Here is a 12,919-nt window from a genome sequence, read left to right on the forward strand (position 1 = left end):
ACTGTGTTTTCTGGGCAGCTTTAAAGGGCCACTTGAGAATCATAGTCATGTTTTAAGTGTGATTAATCAGTGTAGTTGTGTGTTTTTGTTCAGCCACTTTCAACTGCATAGATACATAAGAGAGTTAGATTTAACTAAGCTGTGATTAGGCCAAGTACAGTGAAGTAGGAGGGGGGCAAGACAATCAAGCCTGTATGCAAAGGAGTAGTTATAATGATGGATAATAATATTTAAGATGGATAGGGTTTAGGAAAGAAAAGACATCAGGGATGGAGGGAAATGAGAAGAAAAGGTATCAATAGATTAGCTGTCCTGGTGGAATTAAAGGTGTATTATATGCTTTGGGGTATAAATAGTGGTGGGATTCAGCTGGTTCACACTGGTTTGGCAGAACTGATACCTAATTTTTTTGTTGAGTTTGGTGAACCGGTTGTTAAAATAGCACTTGTAATCAGGGTTTTCTCTAAGGTGGGCACCTGGCCAGCTGCCCAGTGTGGAAATCACAAATTTACATTCCTTACTCTTTTTTTTTTTCTGAAGTGAGAAACAGGGAGGCAGACCGACTCCCACATGCGCTCGACCCGGATCCACCCAGCTTGCCCACGTAGGTGTGATTCTCTGCCCATCTGGGGCGTTGCTCCATTGCAACTGAAGCCATTCTAGTGTCTGAGGTGGAGGCCATTGAGCCATCCTCAGTGCCTGGGCCACCTTTGTCCAATGGAGCCTTGGCTGCGGGAGGGGAAGAGAGAGATAAAGAGAAAGGAGAGGGGGAAGGGAGGAGAAGCAGATGGGTGCTTCTCCTGTGTGCCCTGGCCAGGAATCGAACCCAGGACTTCCACACGCTGGGCTGATGCTCTACTGCTGAGCCAACCGACCAGGGCCCATTTCTTACTTTTTTCTTAACGTTCATCTGTGCAACAGCGTATTTTAAGTGCCTGTGGTAATGTTCATTCTGTCCATAGGTGAAAAAATTACAACTGAGGATGCCAATTAAGTAGTAATGTAGAAATGTATTAAGTAACAATTTTATTGTTTCTTGTCAAGTATTATTTAATATTTTTTCATTAATATTTTAAAACTCTTATCTAGTTTTATATACCTCTTTTATTGTTCTTATTTAAGTATTAAGTGCATGAAATAATAAACTGCCTTTCAGTATATCATTTTTTTTATACTTAAAACAGTGATTAGGACAGAGAACCGGTTGTTAAATTATTTGAGTCCCATCACTGAGTATAAAGGCTTATTAGAGGAAGAGTGGATTTTATAAAGTTGAGATTATAAATTATAATTACTGGTGATGGTAATGTGTTCATTAAGACCATGGTAATGAGTGGTTGATATGGTGGAGGATAAACTCATTGGAGGAGAGGAGTTCAAATCAACTAGAGCCCAAGGAATTAATAGAATTATCTACTTATATATTGAAATCAGCAGCAATTAAGGCAAGAATAGTGTTAGAGTGACAATATTAGTAGGACATGAGAGGGAGTGAATGGGGGACTGGTTAGATCTTAGTAATAGTCAAGAGAGTGGGCAATTTAATTTTATGATATTCAAGCTGGGAGATTTCAGGAAGGAGGGAGAAAGAACGGCCTAGAAGCAGCAATCTAGAGGAAAAACACTGATTCCATTTATAGTTATATAAGGTTTGTGGGAAAAAAGTTGCCACCTTTTGTGATGGTTCTAGTAGAAGCTGTGAAATCTAGGGATAGCTGTTTCAAGTAGAGCTTAAAGGTGAAGGCACTCTACTTTTAGAGAAGAGGTTGAGGATATAGCAGTTTTAGCTGACGATGGATGGTGAATTCCAGAGTGCATAGTAAGAGAACAAGATACATGTGAAACCTCGTATTAGAGTGCAGGAGACAAGGGCCTACATAGGGAGCAGCAGCTTCTTATGGTGATCGACATAAGCAAGGAAAGGATGTAATGAGATTTGTCCTGGTAAACTAAAGGCAGATAGTGATGCTGAGGCTACATGTGTTAGGGACGGAGAGGGATGAAGTGTTTAAGGTTCCCTCTTGATCTCTATGAATGGATCCTAGGAGGTCTGAATTTATCTCCATTCTAGTATAAGAACTCATTTGATGCCTGTTCAAAAATCTGCAAATGAATCTTGATGAGCTTTCTCTGACTGCAGGGGAAAGAGCAAAGGTTAAAAGTTAGATGTGATAGATGTTGAGAATATAGTAGAATGACAGTTTATGGGCCATTGAACTTACTGGAAGAGTATTGCTTACCAGTAAAAACTTGAGCGTGTCCAAAAAATAATTGCTTAAGGTAACCATGAAACATCTATTTAGTGTAACACTGTATAGTACTGGAAATTATGTTTTTTGATAGTAGATTTCATAGTTATCTTTTAAGCTGAGGAACCCTCACCCCTTTTTTCACCTAATGTATTCTTTTTTTTATTCTTGTGACAGAGTCAGAGAAAGGGACTCACAGGAAGGGACAGACAGGAAGGGAGAGAGACAAGAAGCATCAATTCTTTGTAGTGACATCTTAATTGTTCATTGATTACTTTCTCTCATATATGCCTTGACCGGGGGGGCTACAGCAGACCAAGTGACCCCTTGCTCAAGCCAGCGACCTTGGGCTCAAGCTGACAAGCCTTGTTCAAACCAGATGAGCCCATGCTCAAGCTGGCGACCTCGGGGTCTCGAACCTGGGTCCTCTGCGTCCCAGTCCGACACTCTATCCACTGTACCACCGCTTGGTCAGGCTCACCTAATGTATTCTTATCTAGAGGCTTATATTACATAAAATATGTAAGAGGAGCTTTTCTGGTTGAAGTGGGAAGAGGAGGAAAAGCACCCTCCCCTTTCTAACTGTCCAGCGGCCCCTCCTTGCCCCAGATTATATTATGATTTTCATGCGTTCTGGTTATCTTTGCTTTTGTGAGCCCCTTTCTCCATTTAAAAATATTAAAAACTATATTTTATGATTGCATTGGTATAAAGATAAATACAACCCAAGATTTATTATTAAATATTCATTATTATGACTGCTTTTTTTCCTTCTTCTGATTTTGTAAGAAATTAAGCTTAGGACAGTTTTGTGTGCCACTGACAGTATGATGGCTCCTAGGCATTGTGCCCGCTGTGCTGTGCCTAATGATTAAGCTGGCCCCGCCCCTGAGGGCACCTCCTTAGAGGCTCTAGGGCACTGCAGGGGATGGTTTGTGAATCACTGGTTGTTAATATGTCGGTTTAAAATGCATTTATCCATGTGAAAGAAGGAATATATGAATGAATAAAAAATATAAACATGTGGTGAAAAAAAGATTGGAAGGCTATATGCCAAAGTGTTGAACTAGTTGTATCTTTTGGTGATAATCTTTTAGGTCATTTTTTATTTGTCATCTAGCTTTTCTGCATTTTTGAATCATTTTGCCCTGAGAAGACACTTATTTCTAAGTAGGAACTAAAGTAAATGATTTAATAGAAGTGTTCTAGAAGAAGTGTAGCTGTCACTCTGTTATAACAATATTTTAATAACACTGAACCTTTAGGTGATGGCTATGACCAGTGTTCCCTGGACCGTGTTCCTAGGAACTGATAATGTATGTTGGAAATATTACTGTTGTTAATTTTGTTGTGGAGTTTTAAAATTTATTAAAAAAGTTTTTCAGGGAATGACTATATTTCAGGTAGATCTGAGTGGATTGCCTTGATATTATTTTCCCATTACTACTGGTACATAATAGTTTCCCACTTTATTTAGCAATCCAGTGAGGATTTTAGGATACTTATATTTGTTCATTGTTGTCTTTGCTTTTTGGGGAGATTCTGGATTATGTAGTGAGTTAGTATGCGAGTTTCTACCTATTTTTATTGATCTTGTAATAATAATTTTATATGTTAGTGTAGTAAGTTAAAATGAGGGCAAAAGGAAGAATGTCCTGTTTGTCATTTATTTATTTATCTTCTGGGGCAGAGTGAATAAGTGTAAGTATTCACTGCTTACAAGTTCACCACTTGAGTTTCTGTCTTTGTTACAGTGTTCTTTGGTGTATGAAGAAGGAATATGTTGGGCATATAGGGTTAAAATGGGGCGTGGCTCAAGGATGGTCATGGTCTTAAGTCAAAAGGTATCAGTACAAAGAGACAGTTGGGACTGTGTGAGATTGTGCAAGGAATTAAATCTCAGGACTTCACTGCTCATAGGGTTTAGTGCAGAAGCACTTTAGGAATGGTTGGCTAAAATTGGGGCAATAGCAATGACAGAGATTGATTGAGGCTGTGGTCTGAGGCAGTACTTAAAATGGTTTGGTCCAAAATGACTTCTAATGAAGGCACATTGATTTCTAGATTTAGGGATACTAAGTTTTGGAGAATAGGAGGTTTTCCACTTTCTGAAAAAGAGTGTGAGAACTTCACTGCTTGAAGGGGAATCTGCTTCTCTTCAGGAAAATGTAAACTATCCCAGAGACATTGCATTAACTTCCGCATTGAACAGAGAAGTATTCTGGGCAGAGGACAGAGCAGGCATCATACAGACAGTGTTGTATTGACAATTAAGATTTATTGCATGGGTTTTGTTAGACAGATGACTCTAGCCTATTCCTAGATGAAATGAACTTACTTGCTGCACTAGTTGGCAATAAATTCTTAGATTTATTAACGGTGGTGTTTTCTGTTGTATCATCCGTGTGTGTGTGTGTGTGTGTGTGTGTGTGTGTGTGTGTGTTAATCAGAGAAAGCCTGCTCTACATCCCAGATTTGCCTCTTACTCTGTGGCCTTTATCTTTGATTCTTTTTTCTTATTGGTGATTGCTTCTTATAAAAGCTATGACCCATGTCAGCTTTCTGATCTCTGACAATCCCCAGAAGGCTGAGCAGATTCACCTTTTTTTCCTGAGGGACTTTCTCAGTCCTGATTCAGTCCTCTTCTGGTTTACCAGACTCCACTGAGCCTTGCTGCGGGGAGGGAAGCACCAAGAATAACTCTTGCTGAGTCTTCGTATTTTGCTACAACTTGTGATAAATTAAAACAAAACATTTTTATTGTGAAAATTAAAACATACAGAAAATCTAACTAAACAAATGTATAGCTGGACACATTTTTATAAAGCGAACACTTGTGTAACCACCCAAGGCCAGTCATTACGAGTCCTCAGAAATCCTTTCTGTGGGTTTCTCCAGCACACCTTTCCCTAAAGTTAACTAGTACCCTGATTTTTATGGTAACAATTTCCTTGCTTTTCTTTACAGTTTTGCCACCTAAATAATGGATTTCTGCTTCAGTTTTTACCTATTTTGAGTTCTACTTATAGAATAGATTAAATAGGGTTAATAAACAGAATTGCAGTAGTGCCCCTTATTTGTGGTTTCTCCTTCTGTGATGTCACTTACTGCAGTTTCGGTTGCCTATAGCCAACCACTGACTGAAAGTATCAAATAGCAAATTCTAGAACCAACTCACAGATTTTAAACTTGCTGTCCTGAGTACTGTGATGAAGTCTCACACTGTCCTGCTCCATCCTGCCTGGGATGTGAGCCATCCCTTTGTCCAGCCTGTTCACCTCGCCTCATCTCATCACGCAGGCATTGTAGCATCTCACGTCATCGCGAGAAAAGGGTGAACACAGTGTAATAAGGTATTCTGAGAGAGAGAGACCACATTCACATAGCTTTTTATAGCATATTGTTATAATTGTTCTATTTTATTATTAGTTCTTGTTAATCTTTTATTGTCCCTAATTTATAAACTTCATTATAGGTAGCTACGTGTAGGAAAAAATTTAGACAATGTAGGGTTCAGCACTATTCACAGTTTTGACTGTCTACTGGGGGTCTTGAAATGTATCTCCACAGATAAGGGGGGTCTACTATATATAGTATGTTTTCTATTGGTGCGGCTTTTTTAGTTGACATTATGTTTGTGATGCTTGTTAATCTGATATAGGTAATGCAGTACATTTTCATTTTTGTTGCTTTCATCATTCTTTGGTTTGGGGGTTGTCTCCTGGGACTTTAGCTCTCCTGTACTTTTTTTTTTTTAAGATTTTATTTATTTATTATAGAGAGGGGAGAGAGAGAGAGAGAGAGAGAGAGAGAAGGGAGGAAGAGCAGGAAGCATCAACTCCCATATGTGCCTTGACCAGGCAAGCCCAGGGTTTTGAACTAGCAACCTCAGCGTTTCCAGGTTGACGCTTTATCCACTGCGCCACCACAGGTCAGGCTCTCCTGTACTTTTGAGTTGCACCTGAGGAAAAAGCTTAGAGGTAGGAGTTGTGGGGAACTGTCCACTATCACTCTGCTGAAATCAAAGGTGGGTGGAAAAGATGTGTTGGGGGGTACAATGAATGCCCCTTACCTACCTCACCAACAATTGATATTATCTACTTTAAACTTCAGTAAGAAGTTGGGCATATAGTGGAATTTTATTGTGTTTTTGCTTTGTGTTTCCCTGGTTATTGTGAATAGGTTAGATCACCTATTCACATTTATGGGTCACTGGATTATTTTTTTTGTGTCTGTGAAAATACTCTTCGATTTCTCCCCAGTTTTTTCTTATTTGGTTATCTATCTTCATGGATTTGTAGAAGTGTTTTTATAATTTTTTGATGACTTAGTGAAAAGTTGTTAATTTATCATTTTAACGTACTCATCATGTATATCAATCTGTTTCTTTATCACTATTACTTTTTGTGTCTCATTTAATAAAGTGTTTTCTAGCTTTACTGTCACAGAACTATTCTTTTATAGTCTCTTTCCAACTCTTTATTTTGACTTTCATGTTGAGGTCCATAAATTATCATTTGGTAATGGTCAAATTACCATTTTTGCATAGTATAAGGTAGAGGTGAAGTTTTTTCCAATATGAATACTTTGTTGAACTGACACCATTTGTTAAAAAAGACTTTCTTTTCGTTGCTACTTTTAATTTTTAGTTTAGTCATGAATCAAATCTCTTTAAATATATGTATTTGCTTCTGGGGTCTTCTATTTCATTTGTTTGTTTGTCTATATTTGCATTAAAACAGCACTTTTTGAAGATATGCACCCCCATGTTTATTGCAGCATTATTTACAATAGCCAAGATCTGGAAACAGCCCAAGTGTCAGTGGACGAGTGGATTAAAAAGCTGTGATACATATACACAATGGAATACTACGCAGCTATGAAAAAGAAGGAAATCTTACCTTTTATGACAGCATGGATAGACCTAGAGATTATTATGCTAAGTGAAATAAGCCAGGCAGAGAAAGAAAAATATCATATGATCTCACATATACGTGGAATCTAATGAACAAAGTGAAATGAGGAACGGAATAGAGGCAGAGGAGGGGTTACAGGGACCAGAAGGACAGCAGTAAGAGGGAAGGGGGATGAGGGAATGGGATCAGAGAAGGTGAAGGATTTAGTGAAACTATATATACATAACAGAGATACAGATAACAGGACAGCGAATCCTAGAGGGAAAGGGGGAAGGAGTTAAGGATAGAGAGGTAAAGAGGGTATACAAAGGGATACAAGGGTGGGGGGTGAGGGAGTTATATTCAGTGGGACACTTGAATCTGTGTAAACACAATAAATTAAAAATTAATAAAAATTAAAAAAAAACCCTGCACTTTTCTAAATCCCACAGCTTTATAATAGGTTGTATAAAGCAAGTTCTCCTACTTTGATCTACTTGTCTAGACAGTATGGTGGTTACCAGAAGGAAGAGGGTGGGGAGATATTAAAGGGGTCAAGAAAGATGATTTGACTTTGAGTGGTGGGCACACAATGCAATATGCAAATCATATATCATAGAAATGTACACTTGAAACCTATATAATCTTATTACTCAGTGTCACTCCAATAAATTGGGGGGGGAAAGTATCTTGGCTCTTTATGGCTTTCTATGTAAATTTTAGAATTAGCTTATCAAGTTCCACTGAAATTTATTGGGTTTTGATTGATATTGTAGGAAATCTCTAGATTAGTTTGGTGAAGAATTAACATTTTCAGTGTGAAGTCTTCAATTCCTCATTAATTCCTCTTATTAAAATATACTTATTTTCTCTATAAAGATTTAAATTTCTTTTGTGTTATTTCTATGCTTTATATTTTTAGATGGTACTGTAAATATCTTTTAAAATTCCTTTTCTGATTTTTTATATAAATATAAAATTGGCTTTGTATACTTATCTTTTATCTAGAAGTCTTATGACACTTTCATTAGGTTAGAAGTGGTGGATATATGTCGATTAAAATTAGGGACTCAGTGTAGGAATGCACGTCTTCAAAATTCCTGTGGCTATTGGCTGATTAATATATTCTTATAGGAAACATTCTTAAATATGTACTTTGTAGCAGGAGTTATACTAACCACAATAGAAGATAAAAGCAATGACAAACCTTTCATCTAATTGAGGTCACCTTTGTTTATCAAATAATTAGTACTTACTCTAGTCTGACATTTCCACTTGATGTTTATTAGACTCAAATTCCTATTTGTACTCCCTAAAACTTGCTCTACCCACTGTCTTCCCCATATTGGTTAATAACTTTTTCCTTTTAGCTGCTCAGGACATAAATCTGAGTCATCTTTAAGTTTTCTATTTTCTCACATTCTTCTTCATAATGACTATTCCTTTAAAACATATAAAGAAGCCAAACATTTCTTACTGCTTCCCCTGTTATCATGCTGGGCTGTCCACTTAACCCTCCGTTAAGTGGATTTCTGCAAGAGCCTCCTGCATGATCTTTCTGGTCAACATAGTAACCATGGTGATCCTTTTCAGATCAAGTTGCTCATTGTGTCATTCTCTCCCTTCTTTCTTTCCCAATCTCCATATTTCCCTCATAATAAAAAGCCAATTTCTTACAATGGCCTGTCTCCATCTTTGCTGATGGAATCTCACATTACTTATTCCTTCACTGACTCACTCCACTCCAACCCTACTGGCTTCTTTATTTTTCCTTCAGCATGTCCGGTGGACGTCTGTCTTAGGGTTTTTGTACTTGCTCTTCCTTCTCCCGGTGATGTTCACTACCCCAGATAGCCAGTTTTGATTCAATTGTCACAATATTTGAAATGCCTGTCCTGACTGCTCTTTTAAAAATTGTAATAGTTTCTTCCTCTGCATATCCCTTTCACCTCATCACCTTTCCCCCAATGGCACTTACATTCTAATATACCACCAAATTTACTTATTAAGTTTACAGTCTCACTCACTAGAATGTCACCTTCACAGGGGTGGGAATTTTTGTCTGCTTTGTTTACGGTTTTATCCCTTAACAGAGTGGCTTGCACAAAATAGATGTTTAACACCTGTTTGTTGAATGAATGACATTGTACAAAAGGACTCTTCACAATATTTTTTTTTTTTGTGACAGAGACAGAGGGACAGATAGGGACAGACAGACAGGAAGGGAGAGAGATGAGAAGCATCAACTCGTAGTTGCGGCACCTTAGTTGTTCATTGATTGCTTTCTCATATGTGCCTTGACTGGGGGTTTTCAGCAGACCAAGTAGCCCTTTGCTCAGCCAGCAACCTTGGGCTCAAGCTGGTGAGCCTTGCTCAAACCAGATGAACCCATGCTTAAGCTAGTAACCTCAGGGTTTTGAACCTGGGTCCTCTGCATCCCAGTCCGATGCTCTATCCACTGTGCCACCACCAGGTCAGGCTCCTCACAATATTCTTAAACAGAGAGTAGCAAGAAAAAGAAGAATATGGAAAACAAGTATTCTTGTTATGGTCAAAAATCTTGTGCCGTGCCTTTTCTTTCTGCATGAGTCAAAATATTATCTTTGCTAATTCTTTTGTAATAGACAATTGATCCATGTGTCCTCTCTGCCAGTTCGTTTGTTAAAGCCCTTTAACATCCCACATTCAAAGATCTTTTTGGCAGGTAGTAGTTAACAGTACCATAATGTTCTAGGAAGACTGTTTTCCATTCCTAAAAGCCCAGAGCCAGGACTACTTCCCTGAAGATTTTGGGACAGTTAGCAAAGAAGAATGTAAACTGTATCCCCAGGGGACAGAGTTTTATCTGTTTTTCAGATTCCTGGGATGTACAAAGACAACACTGATAGGGATGTTTTTATCAGAAACTATAATGCAACTGTTTTTGTCTCATTGCTACTTTTAGTACCATTGCTCAGATTGATACAAAAGAGATTCTTTCAGGGTACCACATTTCCCTGATAAAATTTTAATGTGACATGGATTTCTTTTAAGATTTTTGTTGTATATATAGGTATGTTTCCCATTAGTCTTCAAAAGTAAAAATAGCCAGTGGGATTATGTGGAAATACTTTATAGTTATTGAGTAAAACAATAAATAAAAAACCTTCAACATGTAGAACATTTCAAAATTGCATTTGTTCAAATATGACATAGACAGCTCAATCTGGAAAGTTTCTAGAAGCCCCTGTAGCCTTCAGAGTATTGACTGTTGTTCTCGGGATTTATCCTAAAAGAATTGAAACTTCACACTGCAGCTGAAATTCTGCACTGTGCATTCTGCTTGATTGCTATAGTGCATCCTAGTAATTGTGAGGAGAATGAACATGTGAATATTATCCTATGGAGTGAAAAAAAGATGGGGGAAACATATACCTAGCTTTAAATATTTGAAGACCTTTTACTATGGAAGGTAAATAAACCTTAGGTCTGGATAAGACCAGATACTTTTTAAGGTCTCTTCTGATGATGAAATTTATGATTCTGTGTTTCAGTGTGATTGTTTGGAAGATATTTTCATGCAGGTATAGTAGTTTCTAACCAAGCGTCCCCAAACTACGGCCCACAGGCCGCATGCGGCCCCCTGAGGCCATTTATCCGGCCCCCGCCACACTTCCGGAAGGGGCACCTCTTTCATTGGTGGTCAGTGAGAGGAACACTGTATGTGGCGGCCCTCCAACGATCTGAGGGACAGTGAACTGGCCCCCTGTGTAAAAAGTTTGGGGACCCCTGTAAGTAGTAATTATTATATAGCAACTGCAATAATGTTACATGTTTATTTATAATACATATTAATTTTCATTTTGCTCTATTTTGATTAGGTTATTTTTGCTGTTTTAAATACCCATTTCTTGTTGGTTGAAGACATGAATTAAATTTTCAAAATGAATAATTACTGTGACATAAGCTCTTTTTCTTGATGTTTATTACAGAGGTTCCAGGAACTTTAGCAGTTGCAGTGCAGAGGACTTCGAGAAATTAACTTTAAATAAAGGAGGAAACTGCCTTCTTAATATTCCAAAGCCCGATGAAGCCTATAGTGCTCCTTTCTGTGGTAATAAACTGGTTGACCCAGGGGAAGAGTGTGACTGTGGTACTCCAAAGGTCAGTTTAATTTTTGCTTTTGCTTTGCTAAATTACCTCAGTGTTTGCAAAAAATAAAATAGCTTGCTTCCATTTACGACAACATGGACAGACCTAGAGAACATTATGCCAAGTGAAATAAATAAATCAGAAAAAGCTAAGAACTATATGATTTCACACATAGGTGGGATATAAAAATGAGACTCATGGACACAGATAAAAGTGAAGTGGTTACCAGGGAGAGGAGTTGGGGAGGAAAGGAGTTAAGAGGGACAGATATATGGTGACGGAAAATGATTTGACTTTGGGTGATGGGCACACAACACAATCAATAGTTTAAATGCTATAGAAATGTTAACCTGAAACTTATGTGCTCTTATTGATTAGTGTCATCCCATTAAATTTAATTTTCTAAACAAATTAAAAAAATAAAATAGCTTGCTTAGGGAAATTTTGGCATAGGAGCTAAAATAAAATTTAGTGGCAAAAGGAGCATTGGCATTTTACTGGTGGGGATATGTTCCTGGGATGGGTCACCTCCTCCTTCCCAGAACATCACTAAGGTGTCAGCAGGTTTGATGTCAAGGAAAGCGCCATGTTTACTCTTGTAGGTTTTTGCTGTTGTGTTCCATTTCTGTTATGGGTATTGGGTCATTTATTTACTTTAAAGAATGAATCAGTCTTTACTTGGCTCTGTACTTGTAAGCTTTCACATTCTGCACTGCCAGCGCAGAAATATTTATTCAGTTGAACTCATTTTAATAATAAATTGAAGCTGATGTGTTTTCCAGAGTCCTTCATTAACAAAGTTCTTGCTCCTCAAATTCACATTCTCCCTTTTTTAACCTCTAGTTTACCTCCTGATCTGTGGCTTGATCACACCTGTTCCGCCCTTATTGCCATAGGCCCATGCTCATCTTTATTATTGTTGTTCTATATCTTAGCCATTCTCTCAGCATGGCCTACTCAGGCTGTTTCCCGCCCTTATTGCCATAGGCCCATGCTCATCTTTATTGTTGTTGTTCTGTATCTTAGCCATTCTCTCAGCATGGCCTACTCAGGCTGTTTCCCGCCCTTATTGCCATAGGCCCATGCTCATCTTTATTATTGTTGTTCTGTATCTTAGCCATTCTCTCAGCATGGCCTACTCAGGCTGTTTCCCGCCCTTATTGCCATAGGCCCATGCTCATCTTTATTGTTGTTGTTCTGTATCTTAGCCATTCTCTCAGCATGGCCTACTCAGGCTGTTTCCTCCTAGGTCTAGCATTCTATTTTAAAGAAATTTGTTATTTGTGTGTAAGCTTTATTATATTTCCAATATTTTCTACAGTTCTTCTTCCTTACCTGACTACACCTGGCTTTTCCAGAAGACTCCTGTCCTAGAAAGGCAATATGTATTTTATGGTGAAATTGTGACAGGCCTTCATCGCATTACTGCATGTCATTGACTTCTCAATGTTTTACATGGTCTAATCCTCACAGTAACCTCACAGATTGGTATTTTTTATACTCTTATTTTCAAATGAGGAAAACGAGGCCTAATACAGTATGTTTAATTTCTAAATTAGCATTATGCTGTTAGGATGAACAATCCCTTCTCCTTTCAGACATTCTCAGTTCTTTATCCTTAAATATTGTGTGTGTTGTTTTCTC

General features: G+C 38.0%; 1 protein-coding gene across 1 annotated transcript in view; it reads left to right on the plus strand.

Annotated features, from left to right (window-relative positions):
- Positions 1-12,919, plus strand: part of ADAM9 (ADAM metallopeptidase domain 9) — a 133,040-nt gene that overhangs the window by 50,594 nt on the left and 69,527 nt on the right. Inside the window, exon 12 of the mRNA XM_066380389.1 lies at positions 11,116-11,287. Within this exon, the coding sequence (XP_066236486.1) occupies positions 11,116-11,287 (172 nt within the window). The remainder of the gene's footprint in view (positions 1-11,115; positions 11,288-12,919) is intronic.

Source organism: Saccopteryx leptura, chromosome 4, assembly GCF_036850995.1.
Source record: "Saccopteryx leptura isolate mSacLep1 chromosome 4, mSacLep1_pri_phased_curated, whole genome shotgun sequence".
Lineage (NCBI taxonomy): Eukaryota > Metazoa > Chordata > Mammalia > Chiroptera > Emballonuridae > Saccopteryx > Saccopteryx leptura.